The sequence below is a fragment of the Orcinus orca genome, chromosome 2, assembly GCF_937001465.1.
Source record: "Orcinus orca chromosome 2, mOrcOrc1.1, whole genome shotgun sequence".
In the NCBI taxonomy this organism is placed as follows: Eukaryota; Metazoa; Chordata; class Mammalia; order Artiodactyla; family Delphinidae; genus Orcinus; species Orcinus orca.
In genome coordinates, this window is record NC_064560.1 from 6,987,421 (window position 1) to 7,010,731 (window position 23,311).

General features: G+C 42.2%; 2 protein-coding genes across 9 annotated transcripts in view; one reads left to right on the forward strand and one right to left on the reverse strand.

Annotated features, from left to right (window-relative positions):
* Window positions 1–15,343, forward strand: part of NMT2 (N-myristoyltransferase 2) — a 55,761-nt gene extending 40,418 nt beyond the window's left edge. For 2 of the 3 annotated variants that reach the window (XM_004278596.3, XM_049706540.1), the window contains exons 9-12: window positions 5,992–6,162; window positions 11,212–11,379; window positions 13,557–13,694; window positions 13,880–15,343. In XM_004278596.3, the coding sequence (XP_004278644.1) occupies window positions 5,992–6,162; window positions 11,212–11,379; window positions 13,557–13,694; window positions 13,880–13,900 (498 nt within the window). In that variant the 3' untranslated portion in view covers window positions 13,901–15,343. Of the gene's footprint in view, window positions 1–5,991; window positions 6,163–11,211; window positions 11,380–13,556; window positions 13,695–13,879 lie in introns of those variants that run through there. The other variant, XM_033403454.2, reaches the window with a different exon arrangement.
* A 1,713-nt stretch (window positions 15,344–17,056) lies between these two features.
* On the reverse strand, window positions 17,057–21,517 carry RPP38 (ribonuclease P/MRP subunit p38). 6 transcript variants are annotated; one of them, XM_033403458.2, is made up of 3 exons: window positions 21,284–21,517; window positions 19,926–19,969; window positions 17,057–17,996 (listed from the first exon to the last, which is right to left on the reverse strand). In XM_033403458.2, exon 3 carries the CDS (start codon window positions 17,984–17,986, stop codon window positions 17,138–17,140), a length of 849 nt encoding a protein of 282 aa, XP_033259349.1. In that variant the 5' UTR covers window positions 17,987–17,996; window positions 19,926–19,969; window positions 21,284–21,517; the 3' UTR covers window positions 17,057–17,137. The 6 variants fall into 6 exon arrangements, with proteins under 6 accessions (XP_033259349.1, XP_033259347.1, XP_004278645.1 ...); XM_033403456.2 differs by having other exon boundaries at window positions 21,162–21,517; XM_004278597.4 differs by having other exon boundaries at window positions 21,149–21,516.
* Between the last annotated feature and the right edge of the window lie 1,794 nt (window positions 21,518–23,311).

Genomic DNA, 23,311 nt, shown 5'->3' on the forward strand with positions numbered 1-23,311 from the left:
CAAGGACAGAGGGGGGAATGTAGATCAGAACAGAGATAAATAAAAAGCACAGGTGACAAAATGAAGGAGGGTCCATGTGTCCTGAGGAAGAAGGACCAGGCCCCCTCAAGTTGGGGTGACAGAATTGAAGGTAAGTGTATGGAGACATGTGCACTGAAATGGAGATGCAGGAAACTGCTCTGAGGGGTCACACCATGATCATGACCATCGTAATTTACTGATCAGCTAGAAATAATTTCTGCTAGTGGCCGAGACCCAGAGCCACTGAGCGGGACAGAGTCATGTAGAGGCACAAGTGGACATGAGAAATAAAGAGGAACAAGGGAGGCACAGTGCACAGCTAAGACAGGACACCATTGATTCTCAGCATCCTCCTTGCAAATTGTCAAATACTTTGCCGTATGTGAGTTGAAATAAGAACTGGAGGCGTGCCTACTTTTTTCACTAGGGGCGAATGCTGTTCTACTTTGGTCTCCCCAGATTTAAGTTTTTTGAGCCTAAACCTGTCTAGTTGTGGGTAAGGAAAGTGCCCCGTTACACATAGTTGCCTAACGTAGACTGAAGAATAAGGAATTTTAGTAGCTGGCGTTGGTTTATTCAGGATGATTAGAATTAGAGGTACTGAAAGTTAGTTTTGACTTGACTTTTTCCATCGGCCTCCATATTTTTGTACAAGCATCCATCAACTCATAAGTAACAAAGTTTTGACAAGTTGGTGATAAATTGCTGGTCGGGCGGGCATTGGTGGTGAAACCAGACCTTGGCATCTTGGTTGTGGTTAACCTGGTTTCCTTGGTGGAGCAGTCCTCTTCTGGCCATGTTGCTATGGTGATTGCCTTTTTTCTTCCCTAATAAGTTGAAGTTTATAAAGTGCTGTCACGTATATTGTTCAGTATATTCTTCCAACCACCTTTTGAAGTCAGTATTCTTATCCCCATCGTACAGATGCAAAGACCGAGGCTTGTGAAGGTTGATGCTTAGACCAGGGCCTGTCACTAATAAGTGGAGGACTTGCAAGGCAGGCCCTAGACGTCCATGTTTCTCCTGTGAGGTCCCTTTGCCTCCACCCTCACCTCTAACACAACTGCCTTGGGGGCACCAAGGCCCAGTCCAACCAGACGTCTCACTGTGCCGTCATTAGAGACCAGGTTGAGGCAGGAAGGGATGAGTGTCAAGGTCCAAACACCTCTCATTGGTGTGTTCCAGCCTCCCTTCCTCCTTTTAAGTCATAGGGAAGGAAAGAAAACTAAAGAGTAAATTTTAAAAAAAAGAGAAAGAGAGAAGATAGAAGAGATGCAAGTAGAGACACTGGAAAATTGGAAGGTGCTTCCAGCAGCCACCATGGTGTCAGCTCCTGAGTTAGAAGCTGGACGAGGCAGCATACACCAGACCACCTCCTTCTCTCCCGAGGGCCCAGGTGGATGATGCCCCCTCTGGCAACTGCATCATTTAAGAACATTTTTGTACCGTGAAGCGTAAAGACAAGAACCTTACTGAATACAGCTTTTGCTCTTTGATTCTATCTCGTTTTCTGATTTGCCAGGCCTGTTTCTGCTTACCGTGCCGGCTTTACATCTTTGCTGTGGACATCTGACTATAAAAGTCAACATTGATTGCAGCCAGCATTATGCCAGACAGTTAACATCCATTATCTCATTTATTATCTACACCAATCAGAGAGGGTGGGTGACTGTCCCCAATCACAGAAAAGGACATTGAGACACCAGATTGATTTGCCCAGAGTCTTCCAATCAGGACAGAACCATCCCCGGGGCCCATGCCATTAGCTACTGTTACCTGCGAGACTAAGGTTTTCCCAAGAGGAACACAGTTTCCTACCCTTTCAGTGTTGGTTTGTTTTTAATTTGGTGTTGAGAATTTCCAAACCATGTTGGGTTTTTTTTTTTTTTTTTTTTTTTTAGTCGGTGCTCTTCAAGGTGAAGGAATTTGAAGCAGATAAAAAGCGGGAGTCAGGTTAATCTCCCAGTGTCTTTACATTGTGTTGCAAGAACTTTACGCCTGGGAAGACATGCTAAGACTCAGGTGTTCTCGATTTAGTAACTGTTGTTTTTTTTAGTGTTTAACGTCCTACTGCTCCTTCTTAAATCAAATAAATAATCATAATCATTGCCGACATCTCTACTGTGGAATCTTAGCTCCAAATCAGTTCACACCACATAGTTTGACAGAGAACGGCACTGCTTCTGTTTTTCAATAGGGCTCTGAGCTTTGTTTCCTTATGTACTTACAAGCAGATTTTACGCAGATTTCAGTGCATATAGAGTCCAACAAGTAATGCATATTAGTTGGATGGTGGGAAAGTATCTGATTCAGAAATAGAGTTTGTTTATGTAAGTTAAGATTTTCTCAGTTACTGGAAGTTTTTTCTGCTTTTTATTGAAGTCTCAGAAGACATTGCCACTTGATTCTTTCAGATTATGCCAAAGCTGAGATTTTTGTCTAGGTATAGCACTTCCCCCACCTCTTCCTGAAGACAACAGCTATTATATAAGATATGATTCTTTTTTTGTTTTTGGCGGCACTGGGCAGCTTGCAGGATCTCAATTCCCTGACCAGGGATCGAACCTGGGCCACAGTAGTGAAAGCCCGGAATCCTAACCACTAGGCCACCAGGGAACTCCCTAAAATATAATTTTATATTTTAAAATTTATTTCGTGCTTCTGTAGATTTCTTGGAGAGGATGTGACTTTCTGATGTTAGAAAGAAACAAGTTTAGGCTCTGAGACACATAAGCCATTGTTAATCAGCAAAAGTAAATATTCTTCCCCTGTTTCTAGGACCTTATATGTTTTTATAGCTGGATATAGTCTGATGTTCTCTCCTGCTTTAATGCTCCTGTAAAAACTTGTTTGAAGTGCTTGGAAATTACCAAGTTTATGTGTTTTCTCCCTGCCGGTTTGCCAAACAATACTGTTTTCACTGAGTCTTCCTTATCTAAATTCTATTACCCATTTTTCTGACCTTCAGAGACCTGAGGTAGCAGTTCTCAAAGTGTGGTCCAGGGATCCTTTGAAGTTCCCAGAAACCTCTGGGGGGCCTGTGAAGTCAGTTTTTTATAAAACACAAAAGTATAATTTGCATCTTTCATTTCATCGTCTTACAAGTGCACTGTGCAGTCTTCCAGAGGCTATATGGAATGTGAGCTTATATATTCTTTTTTTTTAAATTTCTAATTTAGTTTCTAATATGATAAATGCGGATAAATATAACCCACATAGGCAAAGCTCTTTGGGAGTACTGAATAATTCTTAAGAGCATAACAAAGTCCCAGAACAAAATATTTGAGAACTGCTGCTTTAAGGGTGTCTTCTGGGCAGAAAGGATGTTGATTTAGTGATTACACAGTATGAAAATTCAGTGAATAAGAACTGTGCTGCAGAAGCATATTTTGCTCCAAAAAGGAGTTGGCCAGCTTCAGTCTTCATTTCTGAATGTTCTCTATGAACAGAGAAGATGTATCCTGTTGCTTTCATTAGTTAATCTCATTGCTTGATATTATTGATTCTTACTGAACCAGTAACAAAAGAAAGAACAATCTGATGTTGAGAAAGGCTGTTTAAAATGTATCAAGGTCATCCTCATAGTAAAAAATAATCTTTTCAAATGACTGCAGTATACATTTGGTATGGCTTTGGCCTTCCTACCAGCATTTAGAAATGTATATTTATTTCATGTAACACCATTTAGCAATCACATAGGTTTCCTCTTCCCATGAATTGCAGTGTAGAAATGCTCCGAATAACTAAAATTGGCTTAGGGAAACAAAAGAAAAATACAGTTGCACTCCTGGCTTGTACTTAAATGCCAGGCTGTAGAAATATCATCTCTTCAGAGCTGACAGTGACTTTTTTCCGTGTCTGCAGCCTTCATCTCACCTTATTGGGTAAATGATTGTGCTAAAAACCTAGGAATTCATTCATTCATTCATTCAACACCTATTCAGGCCATTATTAACCAAGGGTTAAGCCTTGGGTGGAACCTGGGACCTGGAGATTTCGGGTCCTTTGGCTTTGAGATCCACAGAAATACTAAAAGTATGAGTTCTCTATTAAATGTCAAGGACTTAAAATTCTCTCAGTTTAGAATATTAAACTATTTTAGCTGCATTACTGCATCTTTGTAGATTCCATAAATCATAACTGAGTGGCACATAGTAAATACTCAGCTAAGGACTGCTGGGTCTGTAAACACAAAGCCCATCTCCTCCCAAAGTGAATCAGTAATCAATCAGCGGTTCTTGTCACAGAACGTTAGAAACCTCAGCACAACTACTAACATCCATCAGAGCCGACACTCAAAATGAAAACCCGTTTTCCACCTTGGTCTTCTCCCCTACCAGTAGTCTGGGGGCATGCAGGAATTGTGATGATCTAATTTTAAAGGCAGTTTTTAACTTTAAAGTACTTAGATAAACAACAAGGTCCTAATGTACAGCACAGGGAACTATATTCAATATCCTGTGATAAACCATAATGGAAAAGAATATAAAAAAAGAATGTATATGTATGTATAACTGAGTCACTTTGCTGTACAACAGAGATTGGCACATTATAAATCAACTATACTTCAATTAAAAAAAATTCTAAAAGTACTTAGTGGTAATTTAGGACAGAAAAGATAGAATAGCACTATTTATATACAAGTTATTTGTCACTTAAAATTTATCCAATATTTCTTCAAGAAAAAAAATATCGAGTTAACTGGGAAAATGCAGTTGTATTTGTATTAAGTTTTTTCTTTGTACAAACAAGCAAATGTAGTGACCTTTCTCACTTCTGTTGTCAAGTGTCCTGGTGTCTGTACACTTCCTATAGTTGCTGTCTGGAACTCTTTTAAGGATAAGGCTTGAACAAATCCAAATGGGGACTTGTCCTGACCTTGAGGGTTTGTTATTCCCATGGCCTAATGTAAAAATTTTGATGTTCTGGAATGATGGATTAAGATGCCTATTCTGATCACCTTTTAATCAAAAGATGGCATAAGAGACCAGGGCCACTACTTGGCAACCAGCCATTCATTCTTGGCAATTAAAATGCTTCCCTTCCCATACTGACCGATATGATTTTTACTTTTCTTTCATTTTTATTGCTCATGAGGACAGAAGAGCTACATTTTTTCCACGGGCTATTGGACAAAAAGTTTCTCAGCCATTTTCAACTGTGTTTTCAAAATGTCAGACGTGGCAGTCTTAAAAGTGTGATCCTCCAGAACACATGCTGAGATTGTTCTGCCCTATCGTGTAGGCTGTTAAAGTTCTTGGCATGGGGATATAGATGAACTTGTAGTGTTCCCGTTGGTTTTGTCTGGGTCATGGACAATACTGACCAAAGACCTGGTACACAGAGATAGGATAGAACATGTCTTGTAGCTTATGTTCTAAACTAGTGGTTCTCAAGCTTTATGTGTATACGAATCACCAGGGGATCTTGTGAAACTGCACGTCCTGACTTGGTAGGTCTGCGGTGGGCCCAAGATTCTGCAGTTCTGACAAGCTCCCATGGGATGCTAATATTGCTGGTCTGGGGATCATGCTTTGACGCCAAGTTTGTTTACTCCTCTTATTTAAACCTCCCAACTTTTTTTGTTTTAATAAATTTATTTATTTTATTTTATTTTTTTGGCTGTGTTGGGTCTTCATTGCTGCAAGTGGGCTTTCTCTAGTGGCAGCGAGCAAGGGCTACTCTTCGTTGCTGTGCGCGGGCTTCTCACTGTGGTGGCTTCTCGTTGCGGAGCACAGGCTGTAGGCACGTGGACTTCAGTAGTTGCGGCGCACAGGCTCAGTAGTTGTGTCTCACGGGCTCTAGAGCGCAGGCTCAGTAGTTGTGGCGTACGGGCTTAGTTGCTCTGCAGCATGTGGGATATTCCTGGACCAGGGCTCGAACCCGTGTCCCCTGCATTGGCAGGCGGATTCTTAACCACTGTGCCACCAGGGAAGCCCGTCCCAACTGGTTTTGTTTTCACTCCAACAGGTTACAAAAACTTCAGGCTTGAGGCCAATGGAACCAAGAGATATCAAAGCTGTTCAAGAACTAACCAACAGTTACCTGAAGCAGTTTCATCTAGCCCCGGTGATGGATGAAGAGGAAGTAGCCCACTGGTTCCTCCCCCAGGAGCACATCATTGACACTTTTGTAGTGGAGGTAAAGAGAAGGTGATAAGATAGTACAGAGAAGTATGAGAACACTGTGCAACTGAGTCCATTTTCCAGAAGGATCATGGAGTGTCCATTCCCTTCCTGCCCACATGACTCAGTGCTTCTGAACCAGCTTCCTGCTCACCCTTTCAGAACCAGCTGTTCTTACAGCTTCCATTCCTGGCAGAAGAGCACACTTTTACTACTTAATCTTGGGGAATCAGGGTTCTGATCTGCTCTGTTGTTGTCTGTGTGACTAATTGCTTTTCTTAGTTTTGAAAAGGCCAGTTTGGATGATCTCATCTGAGAAGGATGTGTCCCAAAGTTTAATTGTTTTGCTTTTGCAAAACTGGTTGGAACTGAACTGCCTTTGTTCAAGATGGCATAATTCAACCACTTCACTCAACCCTTGTCTTCTTGATTTGTAAAAGGTTTTTTTTGGTTTTTTGTTTGTTTGTTTTTTGGCCATGCTGTGCAGCTTGCAGGATCTTAGTTCCCCAACCAGGGATAGAACCTGGGTCCCTGGAAGTGAGAGCACCAGGTCTTAAACACTGGACCACCAGGGAATTCCCTGTCAAAGTTTTATATAGCCTAAATACTGATACTTTGTATTGTGGTCCATTTCTGGGTTCTCTATTCTGTTCCATTGATCTCTGTGTCTGTTTCCTCACCAATACCACATTGTCTTAATTACTGTAATTGTATAGTAAGCCTTGATACCAGGTAGAGTGATTCCTCCCACTTTATTCTTCTTTGTCAAGATTATTTTAGCTAATCTAGTTCCTTTGCCTTTGGATATAAATTTTAGAATAAGCTTGTCGTTATCTACAAAAGACCTTGCTGGGATTTTGATAAGAATTACATTAACTCTGTAGATTAATTTAGGGAGAATTAACAAGTCTTCCAATCCATGAACATGGTATGTCTCCATTTATTTAGGTCTTCTAAAATTTGTCAGCATTCTGTAATTTTCAGCATCCAGATCCTGTATATATTTTTTAAAGTGTTTACCTAAATACTTCATTTCCTTGGAGTGATTATAAATGGTATTATGTTTTTAATTTTGGTTTCCACATGTTTATTTTTAGTATGTAGAAATGTAATTGGTTTTTCTTTGTTGCTCTTGTATCCTGCAGGCTTGCTGAAATCACTTATTAGTTCCAGGAATTTACTTGGAGATTTCTTGGGATTTCCACATAGACAATTGTGTCATCTACAAATAGGGTCAGTTTTATTTCTTCCCTTCCCATGTGTATGCCTTTTCTTCCTTTCTCTTGCCTTATTGCAGGGGCTAGATATTCCAGTACTTTATTGAATAAGAGTGGTAAAGATCAACATCCTTGCCTTGTTCCTGTTATTAGGGGAAAAGCATTCAGTCTTACCCCATGAATCTTATTCCATGATGTTAGCTGTAGGTTTTTCATGGAAGCTCCTTACTGATTTGAGAAAATTCCCAACTTGTTGAGAGTTCTTATTATAAATAGGTGTTGGATTTTGTCCAGTGCCTTTTCTGCTTCAATTCATACAATCATGATTTTTCTTCTTCATTTATTGATTTTCAAATGTTTGACCACCCTTGCATACATAGAAAAATTATCCACTTGGTTATGGTATATAATTTTTATACATTGTTGGATTTGGAGTGCTGATATTTTGTTGAGTATTTGCTGAGTTCATGAGAGATATTGGTCTGCAGTTTCTTTTTTTGTACTGTCTTTGTTTGGTTTTGGTATCAAGATACTACTGGCCTCATAAGATGAGTTGGGAAGTATGACCTCCTCTTCTGTTTTCTAGAAGAAATTATATAGAATTGGTGTTAATTCCTTAAATGTTTGCTAGAATTCTCCAGTTGAAACCATCTGACCTTAGAGAATTCTTTTGTATTGAAATAATGAATTCACTTTCTTTTATGATTATAGGACTGTTCATCTTGTTTGAGTTTTAATACAGTTTAGAAGAATTGGTCTGCTTCTTCTAAATTGTCAAATTTGTAAGAATAAAGTTGTTCATAGTATTCCCTTTTAATGGCTACAGAATCTGTAGTCATAGCCCTTATTTAATTCTGGTAGTTCTGTCAGTTAATGAGAGGGGTGTGGAAGTCCCCAACTATAACTCTGGATTTGTCTTTTTTCCCTTCAGTTCTGTCAGTTTTTCTTGATGTCTCTGGAGGGTCTTGTTTGGTACTTATACATGTTGGACCTGCATGAGTTTCTAGTGGATTGATCATTTTATCATCATGTAATACCCCTCTTTGTCTTCAGTAGTTCTCTTTGCTCTGAAGTCTACTTCCTTGTATATTAATACAGGCAGACCTCGTTTTATTGCACGTCACTTTATTGTACTAAGCAGATACTGCATTTTTTACAAATCGAAAGTTTGTGGTAACCCTGTGTCCAGCAAGTCTGTTGGTGCCATTTTTTCCAACAGCGTTTGCTCACTTTGTTTCTCTGTGTCACATTTTGGTAATTCTTGCAATATTTCAAACTTTTTCATTATGGTTAGGTTTGTTATGGTGATCTTTGATGTTACTACTTCTACTCGCTGAAAGTTCAAATGACGGTTAGCATTTTTTAGCAATAAAGTGTTTTTAAATTAAGGTATGTACATTGTTTTCTAGGCATAATGCTATTGCATACTTAACAGACTACAGTATAGTGTGAACAAAAGTTTCATATAAACTGGGAAAACAAAAAAATTCATGTGACTCGCTTTATTGCAATATTTGCTTTATTGAGGGGTCTGGAACCAAACCCACAGTATCTCTGAGGTATATGTGTATAGCCACTCCTACTTTTTTAAAATTCATGTTTGCATGGTATATCTGTTTCAGTCCTTTTACTTTCAGCCCATCTATGTCATTGAATTTGAAGTGAATTTCTTGTAAACAGTATATATTTGGGCCATTTTTCTTTATCCACTCTGCCAGAATCTTTTGATTGGTGTTTTTTGGCCATTTACATTTGATGATTATTGATATGTTAGAGCTTAAGTCTTCTATATTATAATACATGTTTTCTGTTTGTTTCTTCTGGTTTCTGTCCCTCTGTTTCTGTTTCCTTGCCTTCCTGTTCCTTGAACATTTTTGGATGTCTTGATTTATTTATAGTGCATTGGAGTATATCTGTGTAGGTCTCATGATGGTTGCTCTGGGTATTACAGTATACAGATGTGACTTATCACAGTCTTCTGGTATCCGTGTTGTACCACTTCAAGTGACTTTACTTCTCTTTACTTTTTCATCATTTTTTTTCACATCTTTATTAGAGTAAAATTGCTTTACAGTGTTGTGTTAGTTTCTGCTGTACAGTCTCATTGTTTAAATATCACTGTCTTGAGTATCAGATGGTGTCATAATTTTTGTTTCAATCATCGTGTCATTTATAAAACTCATGAGAAGAAGCATAGCTCAAAGTATGTACCCAGATTTCTGTTCCTTCTTCCTTCCTTCCTTTCTGATGCTCCATGATGCTTTCTTTTATGATTTCCTTTCTATTTGAAGAATGTACTTCATCCAGTCTTAAAGGTATGTCTGCTAGCAGCAAATTCTTTTAGTTTTCATTTGTCTGAGAATGTCCTTATTTCCCTTTCTTTCCTGAAGAAAGTTTTGCCAGATACAGAATTCATGGTGGACGGTTCTTTTCTTTCAGCTCTTGTGCCACTTGCTTCTGGCCTCTGTGGTTTCAGGTGAGCAGTCTGCTGTCATTTAAATTAGTATTTCCCCATAGGTAATGTGTTGTTTCTCTGTGGCTACTTTCAAGATCTCTCTCTGTCTTTAGTTTTTGGAAATTTCATTATGATGTGTCTTGGTGTGGATTTCTTTGGGTTTATCCTGTTAGTATCCTGTTAGAGTTCACATGGCTTCTTGAATCTACTATGTCCGTTTTGCCAAATTTGGGAAGTTTTCAGCCATTGTCTCTTTCAGCCCCACATTTTCTTCTTTCCCTCTGGGACTCCAATGATATGAATGGTGAATCTTTTGTTACTGCCCCACAGATCCCTGAGGCTTAATTCTTTTTTTTTTTTTTCATTCTGTTTTCTCTCTGTTGTTTCAGATTGGGTAAATTCAAGTTCAGTGATTCTATCCTCTGTCATCTCCACTCTACTGTTGAGCCCATCCAGTGATTTTTTTTCCTCTAATTTCTGCTGTGGTGTTTTTCAAGTTGAAAATCCTTAATAAAGCTGAAAATTTAGGTCTTTAAGTCATCTCTCACTTTTGCTTAACATCTTTAATTTCATAATGTCTGAAGAAAAGGTTTAATGAATCAGAAGCACTCAAAAACCAGATAATACATCCTCTGGAATTTTCTGCTAAAACAAATATTAGCAATGGCATATGTGGTCTAGCCTCCACAGCTGTATACTTCAAATATATCATGGTTTGAATTATATGCAGACTTGCATAGGTCACTGCAGGTAATAGAAACAATGCAAACAATATTGGCTAATTTCTTGTATTGAAAGTGTACCAGTGATGACAAAACAAACACCATCTTTTGCATCCCTTTTGATTTTTGATAGCTTCAGATTTTCTCAGTTATTCACACACATATATTTTGGTGCAGTACCAGTGCCTTTTTACAAGCTTCTAAAAAACTAGCTTCCAAATCCTATCCAACTTCACTTTAAGCTGATACAATTCCTGCCTTGTGCCAAGAAGATTACTATACAGTATCCTTTAGTTGGAAAAATAGCCTTCTAATCCTTGGTGCTCTTATTCCTGCAAAAACAATGAATTTACTTTTATCACTGTCCCATAAGTCTAGAGAGACTCATTAGTCAACAAGAGAGCGTTCCTTTTAGAACATTCTGCTTCTTAAGAACTTGATGCCAGTTGCTGACGAGCACTTAGGCTGAGGCACAGCTCCACACTCTTCTTTGGCCTCTGCCCAGCATATGGTAAGGGGCTCCACGTCAGACCTGGAGAGCGGAGCATGAGCTGTTGCTTTTCATTCTAACGGAAAGCTGTGGTGCAAGTCAGAGTTCAAGACGTGAGCTGAGATGCCTGGATGAAACTTGTTCAAGGAGATGTTTACCTGACATTGCCTTTGTTCTTTAGAACTCCAGTGGTAAACTAACTGACTTCCTGAGCTTCTACACGCTCCCCTCCACAGTCATGCATCACCCCGCCCACAAGAGCCTCAAAGCCGCCTACTCCTTCTACAATATCCACACAGAGACGCCGCTGCTGGACCTCATGAACGACGCACTCATCATCGCCAAGCTGGTATGCAACTCACTCCTTGTCATCCCGTGTGTGTCTCCAAATACGTATATTGGAATATATAAAACATCTTGTATTTTCTTCCACACCGTGGGGGGATTTGTTTGAGATACTTCTTACTGTTGACAGTCAAAGGAAGAATTTTGATAAGAGGTGTTTTTTTTTAAATTTAATGGCTATTTTCATCATTAATTCTGTTGTAACTTAACCAAAAAGACATTTTGTACAAATTAGAAACTTGTAACCCTTATATAAAGATACACGAAATTCATAATATAAGGAATATAAGAAAACTAACGTGATCCCATGATACAGGCATACCTTGGAGATATTGTGGGTTTGGTTCCAGATGGTTCCAGATCACTGCAGTAAAGCAAGCGTCGCAATAAAGCGAGAGCCACACGAGTGTTTTGGCTCCCAGTGCATATAAAAGTTACCTTTACACTATAGTGTAGTCTGTTAAGTGTGCACTAGCATATTTAAACAATATACAGACCTTAATTTAAAATACTTTATTGCTAAAAAAAAATGCTAACCATCATCTGAGCCTTCAGCGAGTTGTAGTCATATCAGAGATCACAGATCACCGTAACAAATGTAATAATGAAAAAGTTTGAAATATTACAAGAATTACCAAAGTGGAACACAGAGACACGAAGTGAGCAAATGCTATTGGAAAAATGACTCTGATAGACTTGCTCGATGCAGGGTTGCCATAGACCTTCAATTTGTAAAAAACCCAGAATCTGTGAAACTCAATAAAACAAGGTCTGTCTGTATGGGGAAAATATGAGTGTATTGCAGTGAATAATTGGCAACAGTAGGTTTTTTGATTCAAATAAATAGTCTCTGAATTTTAAAATTAAAGAAATTTGATTTTAACTATTGGAATTATTATTATTAAAAGGATTTGAAATGAAAAGAACTAAATTCAAAATGTTCCTTACTATATTTGCATTATTTTTCTATTTCCTCAGTGTGGTAGTAAGGATGATTGTTAAATTCTTGCTACAAATAAACATTTTTCTTTAAAAAGAAATTGAAATCAGCTGATGGGGACATTTTGATGTAATTGCTGAGTGAGAAGATAAATATTGTTCACGAGAAATTGGGAGCAACCCTTCAAAAGTGTCTTCCTTGTAGTCTTCTAGTATTTGATCATTGGAAACATTTTTTTTAATCTATTATAAGTGGATCCCCAAATCAGCATTCTTCTTTGCTTCTTTGATCTTGTAGCTCATTTTCAACTACCTCCCCAAAAAGGCAAGTAATAAGTTATTTAAGGTAAAACCCCTGAGAAATAGAAATGTAGGTGCTTCATCTGTATCACATTTTGCATAGTATTATCTAAGCTTTTTTTAAAATTCTGTTTTTACTATTGAAATGTTACTAAATTTATTTCCCATTATCAGCCCAAGACAGATACACGATTTAAAGTCTTTACAGCTTTGATTTCTTGGCGTAGGTTCAGGTAAGTCAGAACGTAGAAAGGCCAGTAACTAACAGTTCTGGTGATAGAGCCATCTAGGCAGCTGTTTGCTTCAAAAATAGGGACAAGGGCTTCCCTGGTGGCGCAGTCGTTGAGAGTCCGCCTGCCGATGCGGGGGACACGGGTTTGTGCCCGGGTCCGGGAAGATCCCACATGCCGTGGAGCGGCTGTGCCCGTGAGCCATGGCCGCTGAGCCTGCGCGTCCGGAGCCTGTGCTCCGCAATGGGAGAGGCCACAACAGTGAGAGGCCCACATATCGCAAAAAAAAAAAAAAAAAAGAGTAGCCCCCACTTGACCCAACTAGAGTAAAGCCTGCACACAGCAATGAAGACCCAACGCAGCCAAAAATAAAATAAATAAATAAAATAAATTTAAAAAAAAAGAACAGGGACAAAATATTTCCTGAAATTTTAATAGATTCTTTTTTGTCAGCCATCAGACTGCACTTTTCGATTCAGCATTTCTGGATAATCTTGCTGACTCCATCAGATTCACTGCTTGCTAGTTTAATAAGACAGTTTTGAACTGAATTCCTAACCCATACTATATATTGCAGACATTAAACCTTATTATAAATGCATTATCAATTCAAGCTATTAGTAGGGGAATGAAATGTTATACTGAAATACATAATATACAAAACACTCTAATCCTTTGAAACTTTAAAATTTAATTTTTTTTACATTGACAGAAAGGATTTGATGTATTCAATGCACTAGATTTGATGGAAAATAAGACATTCTTGGAAAAACTCAAGTTTGGCATAGGCGATGGCAATTTACAGTATTACTTGTACAACTGGAGGTGTCCAGGGACAGAGTCCGAAAAGGTAAGTGAAGTTGATAAACCTTTGTAAACTTGATAAATTTACCTAGAAAATCCCATATTTGCTTCTCTTCGGATTGTTGAGAGGTTTTTTCTTGAGTAGCTTTTTAAAAATATAGATCTATTGTACTACATTATAATTTTTCTTGCTCACTTGTTTTTGCTATTCCATTTCTTCCCTCCCTTTAGGTTGGACTCGTATTACAGTAGATGGATATTTCTATTTCTAGAACTCTGATGTCATCATTTGTTAATATCCTAGTTAATGATTCCTGGAACTGCCATTCCAAAGAATAAAAGCACAACCTAAGTGACATCGAAGTGTCAGTAACAGAAAAGATGGAAAAACATCGATTGGTGACCAATAGAACACATTTCTAGCTAGAATGTTAATATTCATCCTTTTTTTCGCTGTTGACCCATTTGTAGGAGGGTTGGAAGGAGGATACAAAGAGCACATTCCTCTAATTTTCAACCTTCTGACTGTCTCTCAATGAAGAGAAGGTATTTGTCCCTCTCTAGAAAAATGGACGGCTTTCCTATGGATTGAACAGAAATCACAGAATCGTGTCGGAAAATCTTTGCCATTGTGTGGAGATAAACTGCTGCCTTTCTGTTTCTTAAGTGAGGGTCTGTGGGTCCATGTAGCAGAATGAGGGAGCCATTTGGAAAGGGTTTACTTATGTCACTGCACATGATCTCATCGGGGACACCTATGGAGCCAGCATTTCTGTAACGCAGTGATGAGCGGTAGGTGTTAAAGTGAAGAGTGAGATAAAAATGTACTGGTTGACTATTTCTCTAGAAGCAAAGTTGCCAAATCAATAAACACACAAATGGGTACTTTGATCTTCAGCAGGTTCGTGGCTTGGTTCCAAAGCAAGGTTTGGGGCAAACATTGTGTTCTCTGAAGAGCACACAACCCTGACAAACTAGACTGTTCTGCTCCTGCAGAGACTCTCTTCTCAGCAACAGCCAGGATACGTGAGGAAAAGAAAAATCAGAGCCCTCAAGTCAGAAGACATGCCCAGTGGCGTTTATGAGTGCCATCAGGACACTGATAATTTGAATGTTTTTTTATTACTTATGCAGAATTGCACATAATTCTTTATCCTGACTCTAATTTATCATGAAAGCTGTCGTGCTCTAGGAAGATGTCTTAATTGTAAATAAGTCTTGTGGTTTTGTTACTGATGGTGTTTTTATCTAGGATTTGAAAATCCAAGTTTCTCGGTGTACATAGATAATGTATATATCACCAATAGCCCAAGGGGAAAAAGATGCTGGACAAGGCCACCTAAAACGGCCTCGACTCAAATACCACAAAGTAGATACTTCTTCCTGCCTTCATGTACCAGTGCCTAGGCCGTTCAGTCCAGAAAAATCTAATTACCTTCGACAACAGGATGCCCTTCCTTCATGTTACAAGTAGTCAAAGGACACAATCGTACCTTACAAAAACCAGGCAGGAGCTAGCGCACTGTGGCCCATGAGCTAAACTCAGCACAGCGCCTGTTTTTGTACAGCCCGCGAGCTAAGAATGGTGTTTACATTTTTGAATGGTTGAGGAGGAAAAAAAAAAAGTTTTGTGACATAAAAATTACAGGAAATTCAGATTTCAGCATCCATAAATAAAGTTTTATGGGAACAAGGCCTCATTCATTCATGTGTTGCCTGTACGTGGCAGGCAGGGTTGAGTTGTTCCGACAGAGACTGTGGACCCAAAGGCCTAAACCTGGCCCTTTAGGGAAAAAGTTCTATTGCCTCTGATTTCCTCTAAAAATCAGAAAGCCTCTTTCTGCAGCTTCCCGTCATCCTGAAGGCCACCCCACAGCTGCGGCACCCTGGGACCTCCACTAGGGGGCATGCGTGGGCTCCGAAGTCGTCCTTAATTTAGGACACCACAGTTTTCCTTCTCAAAGACGCGAGAGAAGACTTCTCCTATAGGATGATTCAAACCCAATTGCGTTACCTTTTTTTTCCTAACGTGAGGAGGATGCCTGCAGAAGCAAAAGTGAACCAATTCACTGAAACACCAGAATTAAGTAAACAAGATTTTTAACATAATCCAGAGTCGAGGCTCCAGTTGGGAATTACGTTCCACTCATTTTTATGGCAATCTTAACATGAAGTAGGTTTTCGAATAATTGCAGGATTGTCCCTCAGAAATTGTGTCACGGGCCCACCCCATGACAAAACTGTGGCATTGTTCCTCTATTCACTTACATAATTGCAGTTAATAGAGTTCATGTTCTTTTACTCAGTAATTTTTAAATACAGTAATTTATAAATTATTAGCACATTTGCCGCTTTATAATGCCTCTTTATAATTTATGCATGTTACCAATGAGCATTTTAAAGTAGAAAATCAGTACAGCTGCTTGTGTTTATAAAGTAGCCGTTAGAACTAAATTTCAGTGCAATACACAGTGTCTTACAGATTCAAAAAACCCACACCACCCCGTGTCCTTTGTCAGTAATGGAAATGCTCTGGTCCATGACGTACCCTTGCCCACACACCCCACCATTTTTTGGTCAAGATGGCATTCAGTAAATTTAAACGGAGGTGGCATAATCCACAGATCAACCAGAATTTAGGCTGAAAATAAACCTTGGCAAGCCAGTACCTTTCCCGTAAATTACAGAAAGCACCTTTTCCAAACACATGCTGTAAACAGCGGATGCTTTAACATAGAGCACCGATCCTGTTCCATATACTAACACGAGCGACGCCGGTCATGGCAGACCCACCTCTGAGCATCCAAGCTCCTCCACTTATTTTTTTATTCTCTTCCTGCTTTATTTCACCTAATTACCATCATACTTTGGATACATGCTAAAGTCCCAAGGAGGTAAGTTAACCGTGTAAAGGAGTGAATTCTTACCTAGTCAGAATACCTTATCTGGCAATTTTGATAGATGTTTAGCCTTTCTCCCAAGCCCACGCTTAGGCCTGCCTACAAAGAAAGGCAAACTGACAGTAAAAAATAATAATGTATTGTTTCTGAGGACAGTGTATTGCTTGGCATTTACCATCTTTCCTTTACAAGTGATGGTGCACCTGCCATCCAGCTTCATCTCCCCCGCCAACTAGAACCGTGTCTGTGTGGCCTATTTGCCAAGTTCGGACAGAAAGATGTCCAGTGTTGCAGGATACAGATGTCCTTGCTCACAAGCATCGTGCCAGCCTTTTAAAAAGGGAATTTATACAAGCATGGACATTAGTTTCAATAAACTTTTGTTTTGATACTCATACTGCTGAACATTCTCTGCACTTAGTGTCCCTAAGCTTCAGCCTATCTGTGTTCTCCAGTCAAGAGAATCTTACACATGTGAAAGGAATGATACTAAACAGTGTCCCAAGAATACATGTAAAAGTCATTTTATTCGCGGCTTCTCTACGAGGTGGCATTTTACAACTGTATGAAGTGACAGGTTTATACAAGGTTACTTTGAAGCCGTTTTTTTACTTTTGGGTGGCTTCCTTATCTTATTGGGGTTTGGAATCAGTTTCTTTATTTTCAGGGGTTGTAACACTGCAGCCTGCTGACCCTCAGCAAGCTTTCTCTTGGATTTAGGGAGGTCTTCGAAGGAAGTGTCCAAAATCTCTTTGTCTTGGCTTTCCAAAGACTCCATCTCTGGGTTCTCCCCGGGGTCTTCAAGTGTGTCTCGGAGCCACGGCACGTCCAGACGGGGGACTCTGGGGATGATGGCCCTCACTTCCTCCGCAAAGGCAGCGGTGTTTCTTTTGAACCCCAAGGCCAGGACGCAGGTCAAGCCCATGGCGGGTGCGAGCCTCTCGCTGAGCCGGGGCACCTGGCAGGCAGGGACACCTCTGCTGGCGCTCAGCGGCACCAGGTGCGCGGTGACGATGGCCGGCTTGGCCGACTTGCACGCCAAGACCAAGAGCAGCTCGTTCCTCTCCAAGGCTCTGGTGACCTCGTTGATGCCGATGGCAAGCTGCTTTCTGACGTCGGCAGGGGTCCACCCTGATGCCTGGGGCTCACCTTCTGGCTTTTCCTCCTTCAGACCCTCACCAGTGTCCACATCCATGCTGCACGTGTCTCCGCTTTGTGTTTTCAAAGCGGGCTGCTTTCTCTTTCTCTTCCTGTCCTCAGTCTTCTGAAGCCCGAGAGATTTAATCCTGTCCTCCAGGGTCTGTAGTATGAAGTGCATATCCTCCCTGTCCAGGGCACCCCAGCGGATGGTATATGGGTTGTTCAATGATGTCTTCACAGGTAAAGGTCTGGTCTTCCGCACAGAGCCCCTCCCTGGTGCCTGGGGGGCTGCGGCCATTCTGAAGACCCTTCACAGGAACAAAACGACAAAGGAAAACACGTGTTAACTAGACATGCACGCCTTAAGGATATCTTGGCTGTGCCCTTTCTGATTTTGGAAAGGCTAAAGCAAGCCTACTTATATAGGACATATATACACGTACATATATATATGTGACCATACATCTAACTTCTCTTTTAAGTTTTCTGCATTTTTTCCTGTGATTCGGTCTTCATTCATATACATGCAATTTATGAATGTTTTGCGTTACTGTGATCATACTGAAATCTATTTATTTCCTTTAAAATGTTCCATGTTGCTACTTGTTCATAATTATTTATCCTCTTCAGGACCTCTGGTATTAGTCTGATAGATTTGTTACCATTTTCTGTATTGCCCTCTACTTAGGCTTCCGTCCATCCATTCAGCAAATATTCACTGAGCACCTCCAACTCTTGAGTCACGGGTACCGGGTTTCAGCCTTGAACAAGTTCCCACCACCACCTCTGTGAGTCCTCGAGTCCGCCTGCCTCAGCACACAGTCTCTAAGGGCCCTGGAAGCCTCTGCCATTCATAATTAACCAGCTGTGGTTTTTTTTAAGAACTGGGACCATAATGTATGCACATGACTAAAAATCCAAATGATACTTTCATTCTGTGCCCTTTGGTAAGTCTCCTTCCCTCCCTGGACCCTAAGTTTCTTGTCTGTCTTTCCTAAAACACGATACACAGATTCCCCCTTCCCCTGATAAGTCCAAGCTGGCCGTTCCTCTGGCTGACAATGTGATGAAATCTAGGGAAATATCGTAATGAACTTTAAAGATATTAATCCATTAAGGCAAAATAGTAACAGGGATCCTTGCTGGGGAAATGTTATAAACCACTGTTCAGAGGAGCATGTCCTGTTTGTCCTGCCCAGAGGCAACTGCATATTCCTCTTTCTTCCCTCAGTTTTCTTCCTGGGCTCAGCCGGGAACCACAGGGACCCAAGGTGCAGAATTGAAGGAAGTTAAACAAGCCAGCTCTGGAGAAGTCTGATTTTGGAACTGTTCCTGTTTTCAGGTAACCAGATTTTCTCATTCCAGGTCATTCATCCCACGCACACCTGCTCCCCGCTCCCCCAAGCACCCCTGGCAGGATGAAAAAAAATGAAATCTCCTCCAATCAAACACCCTCCTAAGAGCCCGGCTGCTGCTGCTGAGGAGCGGGTGTCCCGTGGAGTGTGTCATAAGGCACGTTCTCCAAGAATTATTTGGTTCTCACCCGATTCCTGCGTGATGGCCCTGTGTGTGGAAGAGGAAACAGACTCAGGTTAAGTACCATGCCAGAGTCACAGCTGGTTTCCCAAATCCAAATTTTATGCTCTTTCAATCCTGGCTGCACCTAAAAAATAACCTGTGACTTTACAAAAGACAGAGATGGTTGGTCTGTACCCCAGGTCTGCTGAATCAGAATCCTGGGGAATACAGCAGGGCACCTGTACTTGTCAAAAGGCTGCCTAGCTTAATGTGATACAGAACTGGAATTGGGCACCATTGGTGTAGGACAGGGGGCCTTTCCACAGTGGAAAGGCCTGAGACAGGGTCTCCTGACCTCCACCGGCCTCAGACGTTCCTCCTACATCACCTTCTCACGGAAAACCAAAACTCAGCTCCCTGGGGTGTGAGCTCAGACCTCGTTCGTGTCAGCGTTGCCCACTGCTAGAGACTCGGCGTCTGCCCCCTAAGCTGCTTCCTTCCGGTGCAGCCCACCCCCATCCCCATCATCCCCGTGCGAAGCAGGAGGCAGCTCATCCAAATCCAAGGAAGTGACTGGCAGAGGCTGGCACCAGGTTGAAGATGGTCAGGAAAAGGGAAATAAACGACCAAGGAGCAAATATGAGGCTCTATCGGAGCTCTGCCAGACCACAAACTGCAGTTCATGTGCCTCAGCATTCAAACAGGGAGTAAGTACTTACAGTCACGTGCTGCTCTGGGCATCAGCTCCTCCTGTCTTCAGAATCTAGGCGAGGGAGACAAGAGCCAAGTGGTTCAGATAAGTAGAGTCTCATGGGACATAATCCAAACCCGAAGTGGAACAAGTAACAGCTTTGGAGGAGAAAATTGGGAAGGCCTTGCTGAGGTGCCTTTGGAGGCCTCTGCTGCCCATGAGGTCAAGTGCACACTCACTGGAGTGACATCCAAGGGCCCCCATGTCACCATCAGCCTACTTCCTTACACCCCACCATGGAACCACATACTGTTTAATGAGGTCACCAGTTCCTCCCCTCCATGGCTTTACGCACATTCCCTCTGCCTGGGGAATTATTCCCACCCTCAGCCCTACCACCACCTTGCTTACTTGAACAAGTATTTGTGGATTATCCACAATGCAACAAGCCAGAAAGATGATGAATTAAAGCAAAAACAGCCACTGAACTCATTGGGCTTAGAATCTATGTGGGAGACTTACCCACAAGTAAAATATAAGATGTGATGCACATTAAGGTCAGGGACCTACAGGATCCTGAGCAGAGGCCTGACTCAGTTGAGGGGGTCAGGAAGGGCCTCCCGGAGGAAGTGACCCTTTTAACCCACATGTGACACCAAAGGGAGTACCTATTCGGAAGAGCATCCCAGGGAACTGCATTAAAGGAAATGATGTCAGTGTCGCCGGGGCAGAGATGCTAGAGAGAGCGGAGAGAGCGGGAAAGGCGAGGAAGGACCAGACGGTGAATACACTTGCAAACCCTACAGTGGGAAGCGGTTGTAACGTTCAAAGCAGAGGAGTGGCGTGGCTGGAAAGGCGGCACAGAAAGATCTTTGGGGATTCGGCCCAGGAGGAGTCCTTTGCCACAACCGGAAGCAGCAAAGAGGCTCCAGAGTAGTCCTGGTAAATGACGGTGGCCTTAGCTAGAGTCGCCGCACAGGGGATGGACGGAAATGCATGCTACTTGAAACAGTTAAGAGGTGCAATCCGCCCGACTCAGTGATGAACTCGGGGTAAAGCAGAAGGACTCAGGGAGGACTCCGAGTTTCTGGATCTGGTAGCCGACCCCCGAGTTACTCTCTTCCTATGGCCTGCCGCCTCTCTATCGAGTGCCTACTTACTTCACTACTTAACACATGCGACTGGAGTCATTTTCTGGTCCCCCTCCACTTCTAGACCGCGGAGTACAGAAGGGCCAGGGTGGGGCTTTACCTATTTCTCGTACCCGACAGACGCTCAACTCCAGGCAGAGACCGGAGCGTGAGCCGAGGCCGGGACGCAGGAAAACACGCCGGTACGGGCGGGGGCGGCCCCAAGGACGGGGAGCCTGGGAGACCTTGCGCGCACCCGGCCCAGTCCCAGGCTCGATCCCCACCAGCGGCCCCTCCGGATCTCAGACCCCAGCGCAGACCCCCACTCACGGTCGTCCCTGCGCCGGTTCCACGTGGGCCGCGCTGCGCGTACGCAGAGCCCACGCCTTCCCGGGCCCCGCCTTCCGACGCGGTGGGGCGGGGGAAGGGGAGGAGGAACGGCTCAGAGAACACGTTTCATTCTTCTGCATCGGGCCATTTCCAAACGGGAAAGTCGGCCCAGGGCGTCGCAACAGAGCGACGGACGGTTTCCCTAAAAACCCTGAGTTTAGGAGCGGGTCGGAGGCTCTGAATAAGGCCCTCCAGCGGCAGTGCGCAGGCGCATTGTGTGTCTCGCGAGACTTCAGGTTGCCTGGTAACCGGCCACCTGTTCTCCCGGTTGCCCTGTCTGGGGAGCATTGTACCGCGGTTAGACTCCGGAACCTGGCGGTGCCGCCTGACGCCGCTCTCTTCTAACCCAATTTCTACCTTTCAGTGCCTGGCAGTCTGAGCCCCTCACTTTTCTGCTTTTGGCTTGCCTAAGGGACGCAAAATTCTGACCCAGTTCCCCCATCACCGAGCCTCTGCCGAATCCCCGGCACCGTGGAAATCAAGATAAATGGGGGATGGGGAGGTGGATTGAGGAAACCACGTGTTTACAGGCACCAATGTAGGAGATCTTGAGCCCCGGAAAGAGGAGAATAAAGGTTATCTTGAGTTGCGACAGCGGTTCAGAAAACTCCACCAGATGTCTGCTGTGGCTACTCCAGCCAATGGAGACTTTAATGGTTACGAATGGAGTCGCTGGGAAGTCATGGGCAATTGTAAGTCAGCTGAAGAACACTTTCAAGGTCAGGGGTCTGAACCTGTTGATTTACCTTTGTCGAGAACCAAGACCGAAACCTTAGGTTGCTTCTGACCCAGTGAGCTTCCTCCCTCCCTACCCCCTTTCTTTTCCCTTTCCAGTCTAACTTAGCACTTTTATTCCTCTTCTAAATATCTTCCTCCTTTTCTCAATCTCTTCTTCACTGCTCGTTTTGTTTCCCATTCTTTGGTCTAGTTTCTGTGTTTTCAGTTTTCATCACCGACATAGTACCCGACTGGCCGTAAACAAAACGGAAAGCTATGCGTGTGGTCAGAGTATTACAGGTTAGACGGGGTAAGGAGCAATTTTTTTAAAATCACCATTAGAAAAATTAAAAAGAATGAATTTACGAGTTTGAGTGTAACAACAGGCTTTTGTTTCATAAAATGAATAGTGAGAAATCGTCATGATGAGTTGCAAACATGCAGTTCTAAACTAGTCTCAGATCACAAACAGTTTTGGGCAGCCTGACCTCGTTGCCCAACAGAATTCCTCTGTTCTTGAAATGTCACTGACTGTCCTGATTCATCTCTGCCCTGTTTCTATCATGTCTGTCGCCTTATTCATTAGAAACAAGATGGGCGTTTTGGGCATTGGAAGGCAAGAAACTCGTGTCTTGTGATTTTTTAATAAATACTTAAAATTTGGGGGCTTCCTTTGTGGCACAGTGGTTAAGAATCTGCCTGCCAATGCAGGGGACATGGGTTCGAGCCCTGGTCTGGGAATATCCCACGTGCCATGGAGCAACTAAGCCCGTGCCCGTGTGCCACAACTACTGAGCCTGCACTCTAGAGCCCGCGAGCCACGACTACTGAGCCCGCATGCTGCAACTACTGAAGCTTGCATGGCTAGGCTCGTAGTCTGCAACAAGAGAAGCTACCGCAATGAGAAGCCCGCGCACCGCAACAAAGAGTAGTCCCCACTCATTGCAATTAGAGAAAGCCCACGTGCAGCAACGAAGACCCAACACAGCCAAAAAATAAAAATAAATAAAATAAATTTATTTTAAAAAATACTTAAAATTTTTGGTGGGGACTAGCCTTTATACTACCACTGATAAAGGCTGTGACCCTAGATCCTAAGGCAGATCAAGTGAAAAAAAGATCTATTTATAAAGATTCAGACAGTAGGTCCAACCACAGTGTTACCTGTGTTAGGTAA

Bases quoted from the DNA above. Each gene is read 5' to 3' on its own strand.
- RPP38 (XM_033403458.2), bottom strand. From the start codon at position 17,986: ATGGCCGCAGCCCCCCAGGCACCAGGGAGGGGCTCTGTGCGGAAGACC.